The following is a 25,229-nucleotide window of genomic DNA, read 5'->3' on the forward strand; positions in this document are numbered from 1 at the left end:
AATCACATGCACGGACAGGTGCAACCTTAATATCAGAGAACCATCATGTAACGTGTGCATTCCAACTAAGGGTATACATAGTACATATACATTTGATCAGCCTTTTAATATTGGGCATAACATGGGTTATTTCCATAGAACTAATGATGAGTACAAATATAAAGAGTTGTAATTAAATGTTAGATTTGCAAAAATTGGGTCTGGTTGCTATTATTATAATCATAGGTTTAATTAACTTAATAGAATATTGGAATTAAAAAGATAAATATTTGTGAGGGTAATCGGTACATGTCCCGATGTTAAAATAACAATTCAAGTCCTTCATTTGTGTTTACTAGTACGAGTATAATCACACTCTTTAGGGGAACTACAGTCCTCTTTCTATTGAGACTATTGCAGTAAAGAGGAACAGGAAGTCCGTTATTTATGTTCATTAGGAACTGAATTTAAACAGACAAACTAGCGACGAGACAATCCTTTTGCATACTCTCGGTGGGGAAGAGGTCTCGACACTTTGATACTACTGTCAAATTAGATATCTGAGGTGGCGTGACGGCGTACTGGAAGCCGTTTTGAGTGACCTCTAGGATATTTCAATTATAAGAGGTAGTATTTCATTTCGAAAAAGCGATATCGTGCGACTGAGGTGGCGCGTAATTTTTATGTGCTAAAGGGAGTGTTTCTTTCTTTCTACATAGGGACTTAAGAGATACTCTCGTTAATTATGGACCTAACTTGGCGCAAATACAGTATTGGATATAGAGATATAAACAGAGCATTTACACCAGGTAAAACTAACAGTTTTCATTTACTTCTTGTAACTAAATGGTTACACACAGGTTCTTCTGATATTGGGTGCGTCACTTGTTGGTGCACGTGAGTTTGTGTATATAAAAATCACCAATATTTGGATAAAATAACATCACTATGTAATAGATTTCCACCATATAGAATATAACCATGTATCACGGGTGTATAGGAAATAAGATAATTATTAATATTCCGGATGTATTAAGAGTTTGAATATTAGATTAATTAGATACTATGTATTATTAACAGTTAAGAGAAGCCCTGAGGAAGTCTGTGGGGAGATGTTTACCCAGACGAAACACGTGTTGGCTTGGATGTGGCTGCTAAAAGGAAAATATTAAAGAAGATGATGGACACTCCTAATGAAACTATGGACTTTGATTTTGGCTTTCATTAATATTATCTTAGGACTTGGGTGCTTCCGTTGATATGTTGTGTTAGGGACAGCCTTTTGGCTTTCCATTTCAAGGTTGTTTAGGGGAACAACCTTGGGCAGCACTGTCCATTGGGTACTTTAAATGTGATACAGTAGTGAGCGCTCCATTTTCTTCTTAAAATCCCTGTTGTCGTATCATTGTATCTACACCGGTCTGCATGCTCTCCCGGATGCCTCTTCGGAGGCTAAGTGGCACCAGATGGAAAGGAATGGTGGCTCTATTGGCCCTCACAGTCGCATCTGCACCCCAGCGGAAGGAACATTGTGACACAAACACTTACCTTAAGCTCTCAGGCCCTCGCATTTCCGTTATAGATACAGTGAGAATGGTTGAGACCTGGTGCAAAGCAGTCTGTTAGTGATAAAAATGACAAAGGGTATAATTTTACCAAAACATACTGATGTCCACGTGTGAACTCTTAATCTCATTGCCGTGCCGGGGACAAACTCCTCTAGGTATGACCTGGGGGATTGTCCTCCCTTTAACATACAGGGCTATCGACAGTACTTTAAAGGGTCCGGTACTGAGTACTGGCACTTTTTTTTATTTTTAGAAGGAGAGTACCTGCACTTTTCAAGGAAAACGTAATACCTTTAATTGGAGAGTACCGTCACTTCTCAGAAACAAGCAGGTACTCTGGTGCACAGTACCTGCACTTCTATTTTTCCATTTCAAGCACTGGTATCGAGCATGTACTGCGTTTGGAAATAATGCGCCACATGTAATTAGCTATGTGGCCGGTAACTCCTCGCCTCGTTAGGAACGTCTGCCCACTCATAATGGGAAAACTGTGTTTAATTTCCTTTCGAGATTAACCTAAACGGATCTCGCATAACGCTTACATGAAGTTACATTTTATAAAATAATCCGGGCTTAATATGAAATCAAGTTATTTCTGTCAAGACTGATACCTACAGTTGATGTCTCCCCTTGTATTTTATACGTTACCGTGCATTGGTTATGGCCTTCAAAGCGTTGGAAAGATGTCAGGAGCATGAGGTCTCCTTTTCTACAGTCCTGATGAAGCAGAGTTTGCACCCCACAGTAACCCTTATTCATTTAAACTCTTTTTACTTTTTACATGACATCTCCTCAGTAATGTATTCTTGGACGTGCTTCAGTCGTCTGCTTGAGGCTCCAAAATGCTGGCACATTACCAGGAGGGTGTGGAGAGACGCTGCAACTCCTTTGTTTAGGGCGATGTCGTGACACCACAATCACACTTATTTTGCAATTAAAAAATTGTGCAGACCTCTGTATTTCGAATTTACCACTTTGACCTTGCCATATGGGTTGTAAGGGCTCCAGTATGATAAGTGAGTAAAGAAATTCGCAAGACGAAAATGCTGATAAAATGACCTAAGCCCCCCTAGTTGTTGTGCTCGGTTTACGCGTCGCTACAGGCACATTCGAACTTGTTTCTTGTTTTATGTTGCGGTATTTGCTTTCTTAAAAAAAAAAAAAACGCAGTTACTAACTCCCTGTGCTGTGGAACTTGAATGTTAATATATCCCCTTTTTCCCCCCTCGTTCATGTCGGCCTTAGCGATGTATTTGCTTGTTCATCGAACACACACAACACGGCTCTCAAAACTGACGCACATTGGTAAAGTCAGTATGTATCGCCTACTGTAGCTATTGACGTTGTCAGTGTTTTTAGCCATGCTGTACATCAGGGCAGCTACAATGCAGCATAGATGAAAGTATTAAAAAAAAAAAAAAAAAAATGCTATAATGTGGTCAGCGCTTGTGGCGTCATATTGCTTTTTTTTAATGCTGGCGGGAGGGCGGGGCAGTTAGCACCTTAGAGTTATAGAGGAAGAGTAAAAGAGTGTGCAAAAAGGAGGATGTGTTGGAAAAAAAGCGCTATGATACAATGATGTCTGCACCAGAGAGCTGTTTTAGTTATGATAGGTGGGAGACAGCAATGACAATGGAGGCAGGTGGGGAGAAAGGAATGTGATGGAGGGAGAGACTTACACGGCTGAAAGGGGGGGTGTATTTTTTAATTTTTTTTTAATTTTTTTTTCACGATCTCCTACACTTTTGTTACGGTGGGGGCAACACAAACAATGAAAGCAGGGGGTACGCAATCAAATGGAGGAAGTAAGCAACAGCATAGATAGTAGGAGGGGCAAGCAGCAACAGTCGGGGGAGGGCAAGCAAAAACATGGCCAGTGGGATAAGACAATCAGCAATATGGCCAGCAGGTGGGGGCAATCAGCAACATGGCTAGTGGGTTGAGGTAAAGAACAACATGGACAGCAGGGGTTGGGCAAGCAACAACATGGACAGCGCAAGAAAGGCTTGAGTGCAAGAAATAACACTGTCAGCTGGAGAGGGCAAACAACAATACAGACAGCAGAAGGTGCAGGCACCAACACGGACAGTGGGTGGGGGGCAACATAAGCGCTTGAGGGGGGCAGAAACCTACAGGTGAGAAGCAAACAGGAGACTCAGAGTGCAGGGGGGGCACATAAGGGGGAAAACCACTTGCAAACCTATGCACTCTCTCAAAGTGCTTCAGCAAAAAGCAGTTCCCAAAATGAAAGCAGTGGAAGGACAAAAGTACTTGGGCCATACTCCACGGAGGATCGAACAAGAGGATGTGAAGCCCACACACGTTAACAAATCAGAAGCAAGCAAATAAGAGTGACGATGAAACCAACTAGTGGTAAACAATGATTGGTAAACAATGGTTGGAGTCTAAGCCCACTGTAAGCTAACAAAATGCCTCACAAGCAATAGTGAATACACTGTCTTAGGTTGGACCTAAAAATAGGGTTGAAAAAAAGTAACTCAAGAAAATGTTACATGCTTGGAATGAACTAGATGTACTTACATTTTTCATAATTAAGTACAGTGCATCAAGCAGTTGGCCTAGTTCTGTGTAAGTTGCTGCATTTTTTTTTTACAGAGGATTTTGAGTAGATGTTTAAAGGATGTAAAAAAGCCCACTACATTTATTAGTGTAGTGACCCTCCTCCCCCCCCCCCCCTCCCCTTGCCCTTATCATTGGCCCATTCTTCCGCCTATCTCGAGGCAGAACAGTATTTTTCCCACCTGTTGCAGATAGGACGAGTTTACCCTGCTCTGCTCTCTCTGCCAACCCCTTCCCTGGGTCTCTCCCCCTGCAGAAATGGCAGAAACCCCACTAGACCCCCTGGGAATTATTTAATTTACTGTTTGGGAGGGAAGTGGCCTACTGGGCATGTTCTTACCTCCCGCCGCCAGTTCTGTACACAACAGTCTTTCTGCCCTCGATAGGTGCACTCTCAGGTTTACCATAAATATACCCCCTGGGGGTGGGGGGCAGGTGTAGAAAGTCCACTAGATAACAGGGAGATACATAAATAATGTATTTATTTATTTACGAAAAGAATAGAGAATATGGGGTGTGTGCGGGGCATCTATTATTTGGGCTTATCGCATCATCTCTAAAGCTCCAGCAGTCTTTCTGTCTACTCAATCTCCATGGCAAGCAAGAAGAAACTTGCATTCTTTTAGGCATAGTTTTAACATACATGCCAACAGAGTGGGTGTCTTCTCGCTTCCTTGCTATGCTAATTGGCTGCTCTATTTCAGCTAACACACACAAGAATGGATCATCTTGCATTGCCCCTGTTTTTTTTTTTTTTTTTTTTTTTTTTTTTGGTAATTTTTTTCTTAGAGAAATGGAATAGTACTAAAATAGTACAGGAATAAAACAGAGTATATTGCACCACTGCTTTGTTTGTACATGACAGAGTAAGTCAGTGTCTGTTATCGAAACAGAAAAAGGTGGGAGATAGGGAAGGAAGAAGGGGGGACGAGGGGTAGGTCATGACGGGGCACTTGTTGGGGGGGGGGGCTTAGAAGCATTCGGTTAGTATGACTGTGCAGCACATCTAATGAGTGAAGTCAAAGGTTCCATTGTACCGAAGAATTCTGGAGAGTTTTAGGGAGTGCTCCCCTGCCAAGACAACCGTACAGTACTCCTTGGAGGTGGTGTTCGGTGATTGGACTAAGCAGTCTACCTGTCAGTCTGGATGCTGGGGGTCAAGGAGGGAGGGACCGGTGATGGGTATGTCATAGCGCAGTCGAGGCAGAGGGGAGCGCAGAGAGCAGCAGTAGTCAATGGGTTGTGCCATCTGGCCATTGCTCTAAGTGTGCAGAGCATGCAACCCTGTATAATTTCACAGGGGTTCAGTACCAGTCATGGATTATTTAAAAAAAACAGAACTTCAGGCAGGCTTCCCGGGTGTCTCTGTCCAGAGCGTTAATTATTTCTGACTAGTCTTCCGTGGCATATTCCATCTGAAGGCGCGTTTGCCAGTTAGAGCGTAGTGTTTCACGGAGGGGCTGCAAATATAGATGCTGTGTAAGAACCTCATATAGACCTGCCATCACACCCTTGCAGTGTCCCCATGTCTTAAGATAAGCCACTACAGGTGAGGCCTGAACGACACAAGGGGTGGCTCCCATACTTCGTTGAAGGCAGTGCTTAAGCTGCAGAGAACGACACGCCTGGCAAGGATGGAGACCGTATTCCTCTTGTAGGGTCCCGAATGGTTTAAGTACTCCATCATCAATAAGCTGGTCCAGACTGTCAATGCTGGCCGCACTCCATTGTGCCCAGTTAAGAGTATCATCCCCAACTCATAGACTGTTGTTTCCTCACAAAGGAGCCTGAGAATGTAAAGAAGGAGGTATTCCAAGAAGGCAGTGCGCCCGACGCCAGGCCGCATGTATCGCCTTCAGTATCTGGTGGGCAGGGCAGGTTTGAGGAGGGCCGGTGCTGTATAAGCCACTAAGGCCACCTCAGTGGGAGAGTAGCAGTATTTCTGTTTTTACCCATTGTGGTGGATCTGCAACTCTGTGGAGCATGTATGCTAACTGGTACAGGTGGAGAGCAAGGGCGTAATGTTCCACCGAAGGAAGCCCTATGCCTCTGCAAGAGTGGCATGCCATAAGTTTCGCTGGCGCTAAACGAGGGTGGGTGGATCCCCACACGAAGGCTCTGATCGCTGCATCTATCTATCTCAAGGTTGAGAGGGGTGCTTGAAGGGGTAACATTTCTAGCACATATGTAAAGCACAGTAACGTGACCATCGTTACTGCCTGTACCCTGCCCCACATGGAGAGGCCCAAATGGGACCATCTTTCGAAGTCCATTTTCATGCAGGCGATGAGAGTGCCCAGGTTATCTGCCACATATGTTCTAATCCTTGGTTAATGAGTATCCCTTGGTATTTGAGGCGTGTCGGTGTCCAAGCGAAAGGGGCAGCGCCTTGCTCTTGTCCCAGTTCACCCGGTACCCGGATAGGGTTGCAAACCTGTTTAAGATCTCCAGTAAGGCCGGTAGGGAATGGCCTAAGTCTGCTAGGGTGAGTAGGATGTCATCTGCCTATAGGTAGAGTTTGGAGACCCCTCTCCCCTCTCTTCCCCCCCGCCCCCAGCCCCGTGGTTGACTTGCGCCATGGGACAATCGTACAGCAGACGGACTTTGGCATTGAATTGGTCACCCAGTCCAAATTCTTGCAGGGTCGCAAACAAGTAGTCCCATTCGATGCGGTCAAATGCTTTTTCAGCATCCAGGGATAAGGCCAAGGCTTCGTCCGGCAGATTTCTGGCTTCCCACAGGGAGTGGGAGAGAGTGCGTAGGTGGTTCCTAGAGGTGCATCCTGTTACAAATCCCACTTGTATGTGATGGGATAACTTTGCGCAAACGGGCTGCTAAGACGCTGGCCAGTATTTTGATATCTTCATTCAGGGGGGAGATCGGTGGGTAGCTGCCACAAAGAAGGGGTTCTCGTCCGGGTTCAGGTATAACCGCAGTCATTTCCCTGTTGGAAATTGCGTCCAGTGAGCCCTCGCAGCAGGCCTCTCTGAGTGCCTCGTATCTGGAATCTGTTACTTCTTCCCTGACCCATTTATAGAATTCTGCAGGAAATCCGTCCTCGCCCGGTGACTTATGATAAGGGAAGTTAGCGATGGCTTGTACCATTTCAATCCTACTGATCTCTCTGTTCAGCAGGGCTTGACCCTCAGCCGATTGACATGGGAGACTAGTGCTTTCCAAGAAGGCCTCCACATGGGTAGGACTGGCCACCGTTTCTGGGGTGTATAGAAGCTGATAAAAAGCTGCAAACTTGTTGACAATTTCCTGCAGGCAGGTGAGTATTTCCCCCATTGGTGGAGGCAATGGCAGGGATGGCCTGGGTAGCCGCTTTCTGGCGAAGTTGAGCAGCTAAAAACTGACCAGCCTTTTCCCTTTGTTTGTAGTGTCTTTCTTGCAGGCGTTGCAACACATATTTGGCCTGGAATGTGTAAAGTTCATTGAGGGCCATTCGAGCCTGCTCCAGGTGCTGGCGGGCAAGGGTAGACGGGTTGGCAGTGTATTGTTGGGTGGGATATGTAATGTGGCTCTCCAGTTCCGCCTGACAGGCTCTTCTGTCCTTATTGGCCTGTGCCGCATCCCGCATCATTTACCCACGAAGGGTCGCTTTTGCAGCTGCCCATAAAACCCTCTGGGAGGGGACAGTGCCTTTATTGTCATGTATGTAAGTGGACACATGAACCTGCAGTTGTGCTTTGCCCTGTGGGAAGCGATAACTGTGTATGGCAAAACGCCATGGCTTTCGGCCTGGAGAGAGAAGACCCTTGGGGACGGATATTAGGTTCTATTAGATCCATTAGGTAGATATTAGTGGACTGAGAGACTGAGCATGGCCCTTGGTTTGATCTGTTTCTGTTGCTGGCACTTGGCCCAGACAGTTAAGTGGGTACTGTTTTTATTAGACATGTTTCAAACTCTCAATGGTAGGAATTTTGTGGTTTTCTGCAGATTCTGGATCTTTCCTTCACAGAAATGTGACAAAAGTGTGTGTGTTTATAGACGAAGGTCAATTTGGGTACATAAACGTGGTGGGATCTACTCGTGTCCCACCACCCTGGATTTCCCTGGGTGTCTAGTTTTCAGAAATATGTGGGTTTAGGTGGCTTCTCTGGTTGGGGACAGAGCCTGGGTGGAAATTCCACTGCTACCCACAGTGCCAAAAAAGGTAATTTATCATGCTAGAAATTTGATGTCTCCGTGCCGCATTTGGGGATTCTCGAGTCATGGGCGCTATGTTCATCAACACACTTGTGGTTCTGCTTCTATTAAAAGAAGTGTGGGAGCACAGAATAGTAGGACATTTGTTGCTACCAATTGAAGTTCTCTCAAATGGAACCTTACAAATGTAAGCCAATGTTCTGTAAAGAACACATTTTGCAAAATATCCTCAATCGTATGATAGTATGATTAACCCCAAATATTGAGTAATGTATAAATATCCACCATTTCTAAACTCAATATCTTCTGCATATTTAATAATACATAGGCTTCCTTCATACTCATTTTTCATTCATTGGATTTTACAATATGAATTGCTGCATGGGCAGTACAGTAAGAAAAATCATTGCAGGCTGCACCTCAGTTGGTGACTCTGGGTATTGTGGTTTTTGTAACAACCCAACAAACTTGATATATAACTGCAACCTCAAGGATCTGACAGACGTAACAGTATGTTACTTTTGTAAATCTACAAACAAATACAGATGAAAATGTCACGAATTGGTATTTAATCTACTTGTCATTTGTTTCAAAGATTCATTTCTTTTGGAAAACCATGAGCAATTTTATATAAATTACTCCTTGCTGAGTTTGGAATTTTGCCTAGATTTCAGAAATTTATAATGTTCTGGGCTCACCTTTTAGGTGTTGCACCCTTTTCCACTGCAACAGTAGGTTGAAACAGCAAAATATAGGAGACATTGATAACTGGTTAGAAAAATGCAAAAGCAATGGTAACAAAAATTGATTTTCATTTACAACTTTGCTTGTTCCTGAAAGCTGTGAAGGCGGTGATGTTAACCCATCAACCCTATTGTTGATGTAATTTTTAAGGAAAATAAAAGTATATTTGCTTGCACAGCACTTTTTCCAGCAAAAAAAACACACCAGTTTGTTGTATTTTGGCTATTTTCTAATTTCCTTCCAGGGAAATCCACAAACCTTGGGTACTATTAGATTCCCCAAAATGTGAGACAAAAGACCCAAATTTGTCCTGGAGACCTTTTGTGGAAGAAAAGTTCTGAAAGTTTGCTCTCAAAGTGCCCCAAACATCAAAAACAGGGCTCAGCACTGGAGCTGGAAAAGCCTCTGCAGCAAAGATTCTAAAGGACGTAATGCAAAGAACTCAACAGCAAAGCTTCAAAAACTCTTGGAACTTGAAATGTAGTGCAAGCTAACGACCGTTACCTTCAGGATGTTTGAAGCAATAGATATATATATTTTTTATGATGTGAATGACATTTGACTTAAGAAGCCTACACATTTTTCTTACTAAAATGCCACACCAAAGCCAATATCACCCCGATAAAGTGTTTTATTTGCACTGTATTCTTTGGCCTTCTGGGCTTGAGTGTTAGTATTTGCATGCGGATAGAAAAGTGGAAATAAATGGCACAGCATCCCTCTATGTAGAGAATGAGACAAGAAGTGAGTTATTTGCTAACTCAGTGGTTATTCTGCAGCCTTTAATAAATCATAGTGAATCACAAGGCTAACTGTTTAGCTTCTGTGTCTTTGACTAAGGACAGCTTTGCCCAAGGTGAGAAAACAGTGTAGTTATTAAATGTTCGCTCTACTTTTTGTATACTGTGGATCTATAGAGAAATCAAGGACTGTGCGCTAGAGAGTACCATTTTATTGACCTATTGTATGTATCAGAGCTGTGGTAAAATGTTATTTTCTCTGGTTCTTGGTACCATTTAGTCACACTACTGTCCACTTCACCTCTGTTTACTGACCGCTGCCTATGCCCCCAGTTCAACTGGATTGTGTCACTGCTGTTTTAGTTTGGTCTTCCGGATTACTAAACAGACCAACTTGGCATGCCCCGGTACGTTAATGTGAACCCTCTCTTGTGCAGCAATTTGTTTTTTTATCTGCTAGGTTTTTGTTGTATGAACAGTATATCTACTTCATATTAGCTACAGCTTCAAACCCTGTTTTGAAAGCACCCTCCCGCCTGTCAATAGTTACAAAGCGATGTGAAAGTATATGGAATCTAAAAGCACGTTGTTTAAAAACAAAAAAACAAAACAAAACACTGATTCCTGCTTAAGGATTGCAAGTTTTTGGTGGTGTAAATCAAATTTCCTTGACTTTTCAAAAATTGTTAGCTTAATGCAGAGTGTATTTTGAGTATAAGCGATTATTTTCAAATGGCATTCCACATTGTTTACGTATACTCTGTTCTACAAAACCATCCTTTAAATATTTGTAAATATTGCTGTTTTCTTTCAGAACAAAATTAAACTATAATCCTCCAAAAGATGATGGATCAATCTACAGGATCGAATTGGAAGGTATTTCGTTTGCTATTATGAAAGAGATACTGGATTACATCTTCAGTGGACAGGTATGTTGTTTCAATTTTGTACAGCATATTACAAACAATGTATAGGACTCAGCTTTAACACACAGTTGATGCAAACATTCTCTAGAACAAATACATCATAACCACAACATTAATCGTGTTAAAACCAGGTGTCAAAAACGGGTGTCTGTACTACCTGTCAACTTCTTACATTGGCCCTGTGATCACTGATGGGTGGTATAATCTTCATCCCTTTGCCTTAATACATCCTTGCCCTTAATACAATCTTAACTTGTTTTAACAATAGGTATGCAATTTTACATTGTCAGGACAGAGATGCTCTCAAATGTAACTTCAAAGCTTTCTCACCACAGAAGAGCCTACAATCTTAATATGCTTGAAAAAACTTTTCTGAAAGATCAACTCTGTGGACCAGTTCTCTACCTTCATGGTATCTTCAAGGCTGCTACCCACCAGGAAGGCCTTAGAAGACATAGCTCCTGTGGTTGAAGGATTACCAAATCTTGAGTATTCAGTACCTGCTTCTTGCATTACCCATCTGACCCCATTGTCCAACGTGGATGACAATACTGGATGAAAAGGTTTCCCAACAGAAATCAAAATTTGTTTGCTTCTTCTAGATCGCAAGTCACACTCATTGCGTCAAATGACCACAAACAACTTTTTCTGAAAAGATTGGATAAGAGATAGAATAAACATTACACTTGGCCCTCCCGGCAGTCAGAATGTGACTTCAGTTGGAGTAAAATTGCTACCAAGAAATCGATACCTCTAATATCCATTACTGTTTTGCATGATAGGAAGCCGAGCAACATCGTCACTTTAGGTGACAGTTAATTTCTGGATAGATTATCATTAGCTGGTCATGAAAGGAATAGATTGAGTACTCTGTTTTCATCCCATGGGCAGTCATAACTGGGAATTAGAGGGTTCACTAACTGGACTAATGTCTGAAGTCAGCACACTAGCAGATGATCCCCCTCTGGGGAACCATCTACCTTTTGATGGCTCACTGAAATTGCAGACCCGAAAGAATTAGGATGCTCTAATCACATGGGTAGAACTAGCACTTACTTGTTTTTGAGCAGCAACAAAAGAGGAAGCTCTCAGTATCACCTATGCATTTGGAATGTGCCTAGACTGTTGACTGGTCGAATCTGTCATTTGCCCAATGGTTTATGGGCAGTGTAGTTTTTCAGTGTGGTTATGTTTAAGGATACTGTGTAGTGAATTAATTAAAAACATTTCATAATCTGAAACTCCATATCCTGACACAGAATTACTTATGACATTAGCACAGTGCAGTATACATTTACTATGGCGACCTAGAGGTACTATCTCTACATGTTGAGAGCTGTCGATAGATTGAAAAAACATTTGCTTGATGGTCTGGGATGAAACTATAATTGAATACTGAGTGTAGTAAAGCACCCCTGTTTATGATCTACGTTGGGGCTTTGAAAGCTTTTACATTATAAAGCACTTACCGATCAGGCCGTTATGCCTTCATTCGAGGCTTGTACCTTGTATATGAATAAGCTGTCCAGTTTAATAAAGTATTTTTATGACCGTTTCCAGAAAGCACCACATGTACAGTACTTAAAAAAATAATAGGGTAGTCATGTGAAAAAGATAAACGTGAAAGAGCATTTGTTTTGAATCATGCACACTAAACATTCCAGTAAATGTGAGCAACTGGAGCAGATTAAAAAGAATTATGGAATAACAGTTCTGTTGTTGTTATCAGTCTGCAGCAAGGGGTCTGGGTTTACCATAGCCAGTGGCAGCAGGAAGGACAGTCATTTGTTGTTTTTGCACATGTAGCATTAGTGTTGACTTTTTCAGACCTCTTAGTGCCAATGCTACCTTGTCCAATGATGTTGAGCAACTCCGAACTCCTCTTGCCTAGAAATTTGGTAGCTTGTTCCCTACAATTTATTTAAAGTAGGGGGGGTCAAGGATTGGATCCTACATGACTTATGGTAAGGAGTAAAACTAGGACAATACTATTGTATGTTGCAATCTTCCCTGATATTTATGGGTGTTCTGGTGGCATTGCAGCAGCAAAGTCCATCACCTCTTCCGCTACAGGTATGCTGGTTCTACATTGTAAGATCTTCATTGATAGTTTGATAGTCTTAAACTCTTTTCCATTGAATGCAAACACAAAGTCTGCATTGTGGCATCCACGTTGCACAAGGCGTTGCAACTGTGTAATATGAAGGAAAAATGCAACTTGAAAGGCCTACATTAAAGCTGAGAAAAAGTTATCCTGTCTCCTTGAGATTCCTGGAGATTACTTACAGATGATGCACTGTACTGGCAGTTGTCTCACACAGTCTGTGCTTATTTTACTGCTTTTGTGAATAGTATCTCAGAACACATGAACTTTCACACCTCTATTTTTCTTTATAGCTCTTTCCGTTATTTCCTGATATTTCGGTTTCATTTTCTTTTAAGCCTCACTACTGACTGAAGTGTTTTTGCCAGTGTTTGACATATTTTTTCAGTCAGAAAGCCTTCTCTCTTTGAGAAGTGTCCCACCTGTTGGCGGAAGGTGGTCTATCACCCACCCAAGGTCTGCGGGTTATGTCCCCCAGCTCCACATTAAGTGAAGGAAGGTCATTTGCCAATAAAATCTCAAAAAGACATTGAAAGACTGGCAACAAATAAGACTCTACTTCACATTATAAGTGGAGAGAAAAAAGAAAAAGACTGGAGAAACCTCCTCCAAAGCACCCTCTGAGAAGACTGATCTGGAAAAAAAACTCTTGCAGGAGGCGATCCAAGTAGAGGTGGCAGAGAAATTAGGATAACCACCGACCGCATCTCTCTCCACATCACTCAAGATCCACCTCAAAGTTAACAATGTCAAGACCATTATCACTGACCTACTCACTGTCCTAAACCAGTTCACTGTCATGACACCAAAGAGGCCACTCCTCTGAGGCAAGACCCATCACCATCAAAGTGGTCTTGCCGGTTGATGTCGAAAAAAATCCCTCATCGCTTGAAGAATCCCAGTTGGATATCACCCTCTTCATCTACGTTGATTCGTAAGATGATGACACAGACACTATCACCCTCTCAGTAGTCTCAATGAGATGTCTGCAATCTTAAGGCTATTCTCACCTTTTTTGACTTCCTCCTCAAAGAACTTCACCCTGAGGATCTTCATATGTTCAATTTCGCCATCTCTCAAGAAAAGGCAACTTGCACCAGAATCAGTTGCAAGACCTCTCTGACACGTCCACATCCATATCCACTGCCGTGAAGGCCTTTAGGCCCCTGTTCAGATCTAAATGGTGAAAGTTCCTCTTATATACCCTCCTTGTCAATGGCTTTTTTGTGTCTCCTCTATAGATGACATCAACATATTCTCCAAGACGTTGGCCTGAGGAGCTACCCAGTTGCATATGCCATTTGGAGTCCAGTTATTCTAAAGACTTTACAAGCAAGGGCAACGCCAAAATCTCCCCTCCCTTTAGGCCGAGGTTTAGTAGACATTGTAGAGAAAAATGCCTAGCTCCTGGTATTCTGTAGGCAGTGGCACCTCACGTTCTTAAAAAGTACGGAGATTCTCAGTAGGATCCTAACTTCTTGAAGTCTAATCCTAAATCAGACTCAATAATTGTGATGTCAGTCAGATGAAGCCCTGCCTCAACACCACAGACCACCGCAAACTTATATAGAGAGAAAGCAAACAGTTGTATCTGTGAGGCAGAATGGTTTGTGGGACATCTGCAAGTCACCTGAAAAATGCAAGTGCCACTGCTATCCGGGGAGATTCCATTGAGACTTCTTGGACCATGTAAGATCGTTCATTAATGACTTGCAACACACAGTAATATTTTGTACAGAACCTGAATGAAAGTTCCCTGGTTGCCAACCAGATGCTAAGTGCAGTTGTAGATTCAACAGAGTTGGCAGTCACTGGCTGTTGTTATGAACTTTGAATCAGGTGTTTTTCTTGGTTTCGTGGCATTGTCTTGAAGACAGAGGCACAGTTCATAGGTAATGAACTTTCCCTTAAAAAAAAAAAACAATGCCAAATGTTCAAGATGGAGAAAAAAAAGCAGTAACCCTAAAGGCAGTAAGGTTGGAGGAGGAAAATAAATTCTTAAAGTAATTTCAGGCCACAGATCATATTAAGTGTTGGGTTTGGCCCACTTGCTGGCCATACCGTTCGCAACAACAGCAATATTTGCAGGGCCAAAGATAACCATATCTGAGAAGGGCTTATATATCTAAGATGACCCCAAAACAAGCAACTCCCTAAAGGAGACATTCTTCAAGGGCAATCAATGAGACTCTAATATACGCCCCTATTCTGTTCCCCAGTGCAGATGGGGGGGGGGGGGAGTGGTATCTTTATATTTGGTAGAGTGGACCACAGTCAAAAAAACAAATTGGTGCTAAATATTGTATCTCATAGATACGATACTGTCCGTTTCAAGAACATTCCACTGCCCATACCTCCAAACCTATCATGAAAGCACCACCTTACAGTGATTAGGAATGAAATGTCATTTGTAATGTCAAAGCAAACAGTACTGCTGGTACCATACTGACAGAAAGACCAAGGACGTTATGCCTTTTATTTTCATTTTCCAGAGAAAGGGCTGAAAACATGTTCATCGTGAAAGGGAAATTCAGAATGCTTGCCTTACATCAACTTATTCCACATCCAAGATGCAATGATTGGATTTGTGAAATAGATAATCAAGGTACATATTTTCACACACCAATGGTGCCTCAACAAAGAAAATACTTAAGAATTGTGGTAGGAGACAACCACTGTCTATACACAATGCTGACATTTGATCTGAAATGAGCTCCTCACACGTTGCTGAAAAGCATGACAGTCCTAGCAGTACATTTAAGGAAGAAGGGAGTTTTCATCCATCCCTTCCTGGATAGCTGCTAAAAAGCCAACAGTCAGTCAGTGGAAAGGTAAAGAAGGTTTTCTTGCGATGTGCGATCTTCTTTGAAAGTTAGGTCTACATATCAACTTTCAGTAATCAGGCTGATTTGTTGGATCCGCCACACATCAGGCCACTGTAGATTGTTGATATGTTGGGGTACCACTGTGAAGGCAGACAATATCAGGAATCTAGACCTTATGCACACTGAACTCTTCTGCTATTTTGGACACCCATGTCCTTTACGATGTGTATTCTATGCCCGTTTGTCTATATGGAAACATACTCATTCTTTAGTGATCTCCAAGTGACTTACCTTTTTTATGTGAACTAAGTTGAGCACTGATGGGTAAAGCGAGAAGGAGGTGTGGGCATTTATCTGCATTGTTACTATTACGTTTGCAAAGTAAATGTGTTTTATGCTAATGTACCAATAAAGATTAAATACTAAAAAAAAAAACTTTAAGTAATCATCTTCCAGTTCAGCTCAATAATTGACCAACTGGAAGCTATGATAAACACTAGAAAAGCAAACTTTTCCTTTGGAGGAGAGAGAGTGTCATCTATTTGGGGACAAGTGCCTTCTGTGGGGAAACATGGTCAACCCAGCTGCAAAATAAATCTTCTTTCATCTAGATTTCATGGCATCTTGTATTTGTATTGCCCCAATTGCAAGGTTGCACACAAGACCTCTCAGGCAAATCCTAGAGGGCCAATGTTGTCAGAAGAACAATTTGGAAGGCAAATTGTTACTAATCACAGTCACAAAACACTCAAGCATGGTGGTGCAACAGTCGGAATCTACTGCAAGGAGTTTGTTTCTTAAAAGAGATACCTTTACAAATGATTATTGGAACTGTATCTCTGCCATGAGTGAGGTGTTCGTTTGGACCATCTATCAGCTCATGGATGATGGTCAGAACTGGAGAAGATATACTACATAAACCAGTTGGAGCTGAGAGCGGTTCATCTAGCTGTAAAGCTTTCCTCTTGTCCCTACAGAGAGGATCAATAATCCTGATGCTGACTGTCACTATGCACTGCATAAACAAGCAGGGAGGTACAAGGTCAAAGCTGATATCGGGGGAGTCACAAGGTCAATGATGCTTTCCATTGAAGTGCAGTCAATTTGACCTTGGACCCTGGCCTCATGGTCTTTTGTTCACTGTAATGCGCATTCTATCGGCAATAAATCAAAAAGGAGACTTCCTCAATCACCATTGGAAGGAAAATCACAAGTCACCTGGACTACGAACTCTTACATCATCTTAAACAAGTATTGGACACAATCTGTGGACCTTTTTACAGTGGCTTCAAGCAGAAAATGCAGAGACTTCACATCCAGGCCACTCTAACTGGTATTACTGGGCAATGCCATTTTGATAAACTGGTCAAGAGGTTTTCTCTATTCCCTTCCGGTAATGCTTGTAATCTCCTAAGTAATAATGTAACGGAGAATTTCCACAGAAAAAAATATTCTAATAGCCCCAGACTGGCAAGGCAGTGTGGTATCTGGACCTTCTGCAGATGTCTGTCAAGCGGCCCTGGAGACTCTTGCGGACCCTATTTGCTGGTCAGACTTCAGGGGTAAATTCAACACCCAAGCCTAACTTAACGTTGCAGCGTGGCTCCTGAAGTCAGACACTATGGTCATGTGAAACACTCTTTGACATTTATGGACATTTTGAAAGCAACAAAACACCATTCCGCAACAGCGTGTTTTCCACGAAATGGAAACCGTTGTTTATGATGCCAGAATAATGGACAGGATTCTATGTCTTGTCAAGAGGATATTGGTATTTCTTATCTGCTGTATTTAGCTGTGTCAAAGCTGCAGTTTTTAATGATGAAGGTTCAGATAGGGATGATTACAGCCTACAGAAAATCTCTTAATCAAATATCCTTTTTCAGATGTCCTGCTCTTGATGATTTCTTTAGAAGGACTCAAAGGTTTCACACCAATCGGATGGCCTTCATATCCATGGGAGTTGAATCTTGTTCATCAAAATTGATGGTCCTTCCTTTTGAGATGATCCATGAGGCTACATTACAACATGTTTTACTGGAAAGCAGGCTTTCTTATGTCAATTGCCTCTGCCCAGAGAATGAGTGAGTGACCGGTTTTGTTTTCTATAGAGCCCTGCAAAGTATTGCATGCGAACAGGATGCTAATGAGAATACACTGTTCATTTCTTCCTAAGGCTGTATGTGATTTTCATATCAGACAAACTGTTACACTTCCCACGTATTTTCCAACCCATCCACTCAAGCAGAGTGGTCTCTTCGTTCCTTGGAAATCAGAAGGGTCTTTGTTTCTATACGGCTAAAACCAGGGACCAGAGAAAGTCCAACCAGCTGTTCTTAAAGTATGGCCATCTCAAACCAGGTTTACAAACGGATAGAAACTTGTGTTTCTACTTGCTGTCAAGTAGCAGGCAAATCTGTTGCAGGGAAGCCAAAAGTATGCTCTACTGGGGGGAAAACATCCACCATATCATAGCTCAGAAATTGACCTAATTTCTGACATCTGCTAAGCTGCAGCATAGAAATAAGTATATACATTTGCTAGATGTTATCGCCTAGGTTCAGAAACGTTGTGCAAATGCTAGGAAGATCAGGAAACACTTAAAACCCTATTCAAGTAAAACCCTTTACACCTGAGGAGGGGGAACTCTTGATCATTTCCTTCTGCAGCCACTTTTTAGAACTTCAGTTAGTCATAAATGTTTGATTAGAGAAGCAAACTATCAGCGAAGGTCCTGTGATACAGAAGCACAAGTTATTTATTTGTAGTCCTATTTCTGCATCATATGAATCTTTATTGAAGTCCAAAAGAACTGGTTATGCGAGGCAACTGTCAGCGCATTGCATTGTGGGAAGGGAAAGCTCCTTGAACCTTAAAGAATCAGAGTACTATTTCTCCACTTTTATTGTAGGCCTAACAGGCTGCATTTGTTTCCTTTACTTTAACCGCTTTCAACCTCATCTGCAACTAAGATGCTACAATGCAGACTTGAAATGGTTTACTTGTATTATTATACTGAAGACTATACTTCTAAAGGGTGCAGCCCATCATACGTATTTGGGCACGCGCATCCTGTGTTTATATTCAGTGGGCAGTATATATAGAAGGAAAGTGCTCCTGGCTCCACTCGCTTCACAGAATTATTCACATCTATATGACTTCAATGAAGGTTCATATGATGCAGACCTAGGCCTAAAGGTAACCTTTTCTTCCTTTTTAGCCCACTGGTGTCTCACACCCATAGCATGGGTCGAAGTAGGAAGGAAGTATCATCTCAGGAACTGCAATTAAATTGGCCAGGTATTGGCACTATACATGTACAACAATATGTTAGCAGATAAAAGGGGTGAGATCCGCATCTTTATTGTGTGCACTATGATATAAGTGTTTCAATACTCGATCCCCTGTGTGATGATGGCGTGTTCTTGAGTTGCTCTTTGGAATGGGAGGAGGGACGCTAGTAAGTTGTCCCTGGCGTAACAGTGGCGCTGTCACTATTCAAAGTATGGCCAAAGCAGATATTTAAGTTGCCACTCATCCACAGATGTTGCTAGTGTATTTATTTTCTATATGTAAATAAGTCTGACGCATATGCAGTACCTATGAATAGAATTCTCTGCCTACTCCCCATGTTCCACAGCATGCTAAAGAGTAGTGTACCGTGCAGCAGAGTCAACAATCACTTGTTTTATGTATTTTATTTTTGTTTTGCTTTTGAACGACACTAGGACCCAAGTTCAAGTTTTGTGAGCTCTCCTCCCCCTCAAAATAATTAAAAGTTTAAAAAGGTATACAGAAGCAACCTGAGATGCGATTGCTTGAAAATAGGAGAATTGTTTAAAACACAGCCAGTAGCATCAACAATTTAAATAACGTTGGTCAAATTGAGACAATAATTGAATCACTAATGCATGTATTGTATTTAAAACAATGAGGGATGTATGAAGAATTTCAACACCGTAAAAGGTACTCCGAGCATGCGGAGTCTCTCAGTGTGGTGTGGTTATTGGAATATTCAGCCTTTGAGATTCAAATACAGTGATTTGTAAACCTTCAAATGACTAGACTGGTATGATTATTGAATAGCCTGCGACATATGAAGAATAATACCATGACAATGTACATTTATTTTTGTGACTTTGAGTGCCCAGTCTTAAACCTGACTGGGGATATGTTGTAAAGTGATTGTAGTGTGTGATCTGCACTCGGGGACACAGAAATGATCACCACATGAAACCTAATAAAAGATATACCGTTGTGTGGTTCCCTGCAAATCTTCACTATTGGTTTTTTTTTCTTTTTTTTTAGCACACTTAAGACATTGTCTGACGTATACACTGGTCGACAGTATTTTTCTGTGATATTGATCTGCTCTTTAGGATGCCATTTGCATTAAGGAAAAATGCTCAGATCGGTGTATTTGATGGTAACCCCTATTACGGTGTTGGAAAAAAGAAAATACACTCTCACATGTCTAACCTTAATCTAGTCATCAAGTACCAACAGGTGGTAAATTTAATCTCTTGTGGCAAACAACACACCCACACATCTAAGTTGGCATTATTTAGTAAATAAATCAGACGTTATTCAGAAGCCTTGTGTCGAAAAAGTGAATCCCTGATTAAACAAAGGGATGAGTCCCTTTTACCAGCAATGGCCTGGAGTAAGCATTCCTGGTATAGTATAGTCTCTCTCATTGCGAGTGACTAATTCTTACACACTCCTCACAAAACTGATTAGGCAGAGGAGATGTTTGAGGGCATTTTTTATGTATATCTTTCTTTAGGTCTGGACTTTGATTTATTAATTCCAAAATCTCGATTTCACCTGCCCCCGCCTTCTTTTCAGTCACAGTTTTAATTATTTGTTTTGCATCTGTTGCTTGATCCACCTTCGACTAACCTTTGCATGTTGCACTTATGGCCCCACATTTCCCCTCTGGAATGCACTGGTAGAGAGGCATTCTTTGTGGACCTAATGATTGTGAGGTGTCTAGGTCCTTCACTGTAAATCATACCCAATTCCACACATCTACCCTGCTTGACAGTTGAAGTGAGGTTCTTGTGATGATAGTGTTCATTTTTAGCCAAAAATGCCATTATACGCTAGAGCCAAAAATTCTGCTTCTCACAGACTCGTCTGGACAGCAGGCATTGTTCCAGAGGTCTTGTGGTTCATCCAGGTATTAATTTCAAACCTAAGACATGCAGCATTGCTGTTTTTTGATAGAAAGAGTTTTCTCCTGGCTAAGCTACCATGAAGCAATACTTACTCAAGTCAAGACCTGTGCATATTAAGGGAAGTCTGTAGATCTGTGGATGTTGCTTAGTGGTTGATGGCGATTGCTAGAAGCATCACATGGCCTGATCTTTGAGTGCATTTGGTTGGACACTCATTTTTGGGTAGATAGGCAATCATCTTGAACTTTCTTCATTTGTAAATGATCTTTATCATCTGGGAAAGTTAATATTATTTGGGAGTGGCTTTTGCTAGCGCTCCTGGTCCTTTGTAAGTAAACTTTCAAGGGGACGCGTATAGGTTGATGAACCTTTTGGATCGCATGGAATTTCCTAATCATGTGGTGATTGCCAGCATCAATAATCAACATAACCAAATAACAACAATTGATTAAAACAGCTGAAGCAACCTATTCATGAATAACCACAACTCGGTAAAGCGTTTAACAATTTTTATTTCCCTATTGATTACAATAATAATTCAGCAAGTTAGATTGAACTTTATTAAGTAGCCTAAATAAAATAACATAATCTAATCAAGACTTGAAGAAACATGTCCTTGAATGCTCCTACATAAGCCAATAAATGAAAACACAGCATCAGGTGCAGAGTTCAGCAGATAGTTCATCAGTCATTTGTCACTGTCAGTGTCACCCCTAGAAAGCCTAACTAACCAAGATTAGCATTAGCATGTGGGACTTCATGCAAAACAATTTAGGAAAAACATGAATTTGGAAAATATAATTCTAGGTGAAAATCTATAAAAACAGCGCAGTTGGTACCTAGAAGAAAAGGCACAAATTAGTCAGTGACATTTTCATAGCTACATATCCACAGAATGGATCCGCAACAAAGTCAGTCTCCGTCTTCAGGTCATCAATGGATCAGCAATACATCAGGCCCTCAGAGTATGAGCCCAATGACAGAATCTCAAATAGCTTCTCCTGACGTCATCAACGTCACTCTTATTCTCCCGCATCTGCCTAAATTGTGAATTCTTAGCCCTTGTCATGAATTTTTATTAGGGTCTCCCAGTCCATCCCCCTAATTCCCAATTGGTCTGTCAGTCAGCAGATATGACTTTAACCTATAATATTTGTTTACTAAATCTATACATTTTAATAATAGTCCTCTTACAAGACGCGGATTGGTCCACTATACGATGTCCTCATCATCCAGTTGTTCAGGTATCGAAAATGTTGCATGTTCCTCTTCAGTCAGCGCTTCCATTGTTCAAGTCCTGGGAAAGTACATTTAGCCTACTCTACACATATTTGTATCATATTGTCTTCATCATCTCCTGTCCTCCGGTACATTGCAGAAAATTCTAGCTAAGCAACTTTAACATCGGGCAGTTCAGGGTCAAGTCATGCATTTGCTTCTCTACAGCTCATTAGTGATTCAGCCCTTCTTGTGAGGCCTGGAAAATGGATAGGCCTTAGACATGACTCAGTTAACTCTGCAAATCAATATAAGACATAATTTATACATTTCAATATGAAATATTACTACATTATTCTTATATATTTTCATTCATTCTCACATCTTTCGTTGTTTTAGCATAACTTTGTGTAAATGGCAGCCACTCTCCGTGGTCACATTTTCACATGTGTACTTTATTTTCTCTACAATTAATTTCTCTACAAACATTTCATTAATCAAAACACATAAACATCTTTATTAATTTTCTGATTAGCATATTTGTGTCAGCAGTCCCTCCTCTGATGACACACCTTTCTTTATCATCATTTCACAATTCTGTCTCCGGTATATTTTGCCTTCTTCTCAAATTTTCCCTATAAATTCTTCCCCTGTTTTGTTATTCCCTCCTCTGATTATTTTTAGATCTCCTCATTTTTAATTTTTGCCATAATTTGCATATACCCCATAATTCTAATATACAAGCAATCACAATTAATATTCCTTGTACAATTTTTAATAATCCCCCATTCCAAATTTGACTAAGCCAGTTGCCCACTGAAGCAAATCCTTTTCCAACCTTCTCCCAAACACCTGGTTCCTTCAGTTCCTGACTTGAATTAGTTAAGTTTGTGAGTAAGTCCCTTATCTCTTTCTCTTTATTAAGTATGAATGAACAAAATGCCTCGCATTAATCATCCTATAGACTCCGCCTTCTTTCGCTAAAAGTATGTCTTAAGCAAGCCTATTTTAAAGCATCATAGCTCTATCCGCAGCTAATTCAGTATCTAACAGGAGTATTGCCCCTGTAACATTTGTCAGCATGTTATCCACAATATTAGACAACTTCCTTATCTTGATTGTATTCAAAATAACTCCCACAGAAGGAATTACTCCACCAAAAATATCTCCCACAATTGCAGAAGAGGTTTCCCTCTTCTGTCGCTTATGATGTAATTCAGTCACTTTCGGAAACTTCTTTAAGTCATCTATCTGATAAATTTTAGGGAAACTATCCCCAAATAGCACGTCCTATACCATCGTCTAGAAAGGCGGTAATAAGCTTTAAGTCCACAAATTTAATAGATCCCAGCAACCGCAGGGTCCTCCTGACCATTCAGCATTAAAGTCCATTTACTCTGAAACAAAAACACATGCCTACATTCACTCGTTCCCACAAATAAAGCATCATCGCATGATTTTGGCCTATATATACAAAGATTCCCTACATTTAATTCATCTAGAGCTAATTTCCTTTGGGTTTTAATAGCAGTGTAAGCATAATCATTCTTCTAAGTTCTTTTCTCTAATCCTTTCTCTAATTTCTCCTTCAATGCCTTTCTCCTATCATTAGTATGCCCTATAAAACTCTTTTCTAAAGGTGTAAGCAAGAATGTTAGATTGTTCTTGTGCACGTATGCGGTTCCAAAAGTTAATGTCGGTTCAAAGAAACCTCTAACTAGTACTATATCATGCTCCTTAGCTATTTTACTCCGATATCTAAAAATAGGAACAAATGAAAACACTAAATCATAGTTCGAATAAACGTATTGTATATACTCTTGGTTATAGAATCTCGTTAGTAGCAAACTACAGCTTATGCCATAAGTTAAAGGAAGACTATGGTACGTAACTCCTTCCTCTGCTGATGAAGGAATTTGTGTACACACAAGACAATTCCTTGCATCCATCGTCTCAACATACTCACTCAACAAGCGATAGAAAATATTAGAAGAAAGCTTTCCTTGAGCATTAGTATAATCATGCAAGTATTTCTCATGTAGCTTAAACCTCTCTAAAGCTGTTAGTGTAGTAGTTTCAGGAACGGAAGCAATAGTAGTCTTTTTCATAACATGAATAGACATTCCCACAATCATTACTATCAACATCACTCCACACATAACTGCCACTCCGACATTCAGACATCTACAGTACCTAATATTTCTAACATGGTTATTTAGCTCAGCCATGATCTGTAAGGAATCAGAAAGCAGAAGTAACTCTTAGATAAGTGCAATACAAAAATCAAAAATAAAGAAAAAATTATCTTTTCACAATTCAGTTTCACATCCAGGAACCCCTTTTTCTTTTGTCAAAACCAATTTAGCAGCTTGTCACATCTGGTTTTTAAATTGTCATATCGGGTTATCAATGCCTCTTTCGCTTTTATTTCAACAGTCTTTCTTAAGTTTTTCATATCAGCTCAACAATTCAGCTCTAAGATCACCTTCAAGTTACATCAAAATACTAACTCTGAACTTCTCTATCAAAACAAAAAGACATAAACTCCTGTTGCCATTCATTGGTAGCTGCATATGCCCACTCAGGACCTGCGTATCGTCGACTTGCTATTCTCTTTCTTTTCAACCTTCGTTCACCACCCAATTCTCCTTCACTCAATTCTTCCTTTCTCGTAGTATCCACTTCTTCTATTGTTTTGTTTATGACCAATTCCTTTTTCTTCCCAATCTGTGATTCAGGCCACTTCTCTCCTTTTCTTGTCCCTTCTGTCAATATTCTTCTCAAGATTGGATTTTTCTCCTTTTCTTTCTCTATGGTGTTTTCTCTTGATGGACCTGCAACGGGCTCAGGAGGAGTCGAATCACCTTGACTTTGATCCGTCGCAACTCTTTCACCCTCTCGGTCTGGCACTTGCTCTGTCTGCTTTTCAGCACCGTCTACTCCTAGGAGAACCTCTGCTGCGCTAGGCTCTCCTGCTATGTCCGTTGAGATAGGCTCTTGCACACCCTCCTGTTATTCTTCACTTTCGTCTCTTACAGGGATGATAGACCCATCTTCCACAAGCTCAGGTTCAATTTCAGGTTCAGTTGGCACCTGTTCTGGTTCAAGTGTGGCAACCTGTTTGACTGTGGTTGGTGCTTTTAACATTTCTTCATTCTCTGGTGGACACACCACTCTTTTTGTATGACTTGTGTGTATCCAGTACGGTAG

The 25,229-nt window shown here is 41.1% G+C and overlaps 1 protein-coding gene across 1 annotated transcript in view; it reads left to right on the forward strand.

Moving 5' to 3' along the window:
* GAN (gigaxonin) overlaps window positions 1–25,229 on the forward strand; it is a 241,000-nt gene that overhangs the window by 42,797 nt on the left and 172,974 nt on the right. Inside the window, exon 2 of the mRNA XM_069216942.1 lies at window positions 10,581–10,695. Coding sequence (XP_069073043.1) covers window positions 10,581–10,695 — 115 coding nt within the window. The remainder of the gene's footprint in view (window positions 1–10,580; window positions 10,696–25,229) is intronic.

Source organism: Pleurodeles waltl, chromosome 12 (genome assembly GCF_031143425.1).
Source record: "Pleurodeles waltl isolate 20211129_DDA chromosome 12, aPleWal1.hap1.20221129, whole genome shotgun sequence".
Taxonomy (NCBI): Eukaryota; Metazoa; Chordata; class Amphibia; order Caudata; family Salamandridae; genus Pleurodeles; species Pleurodeles waltl.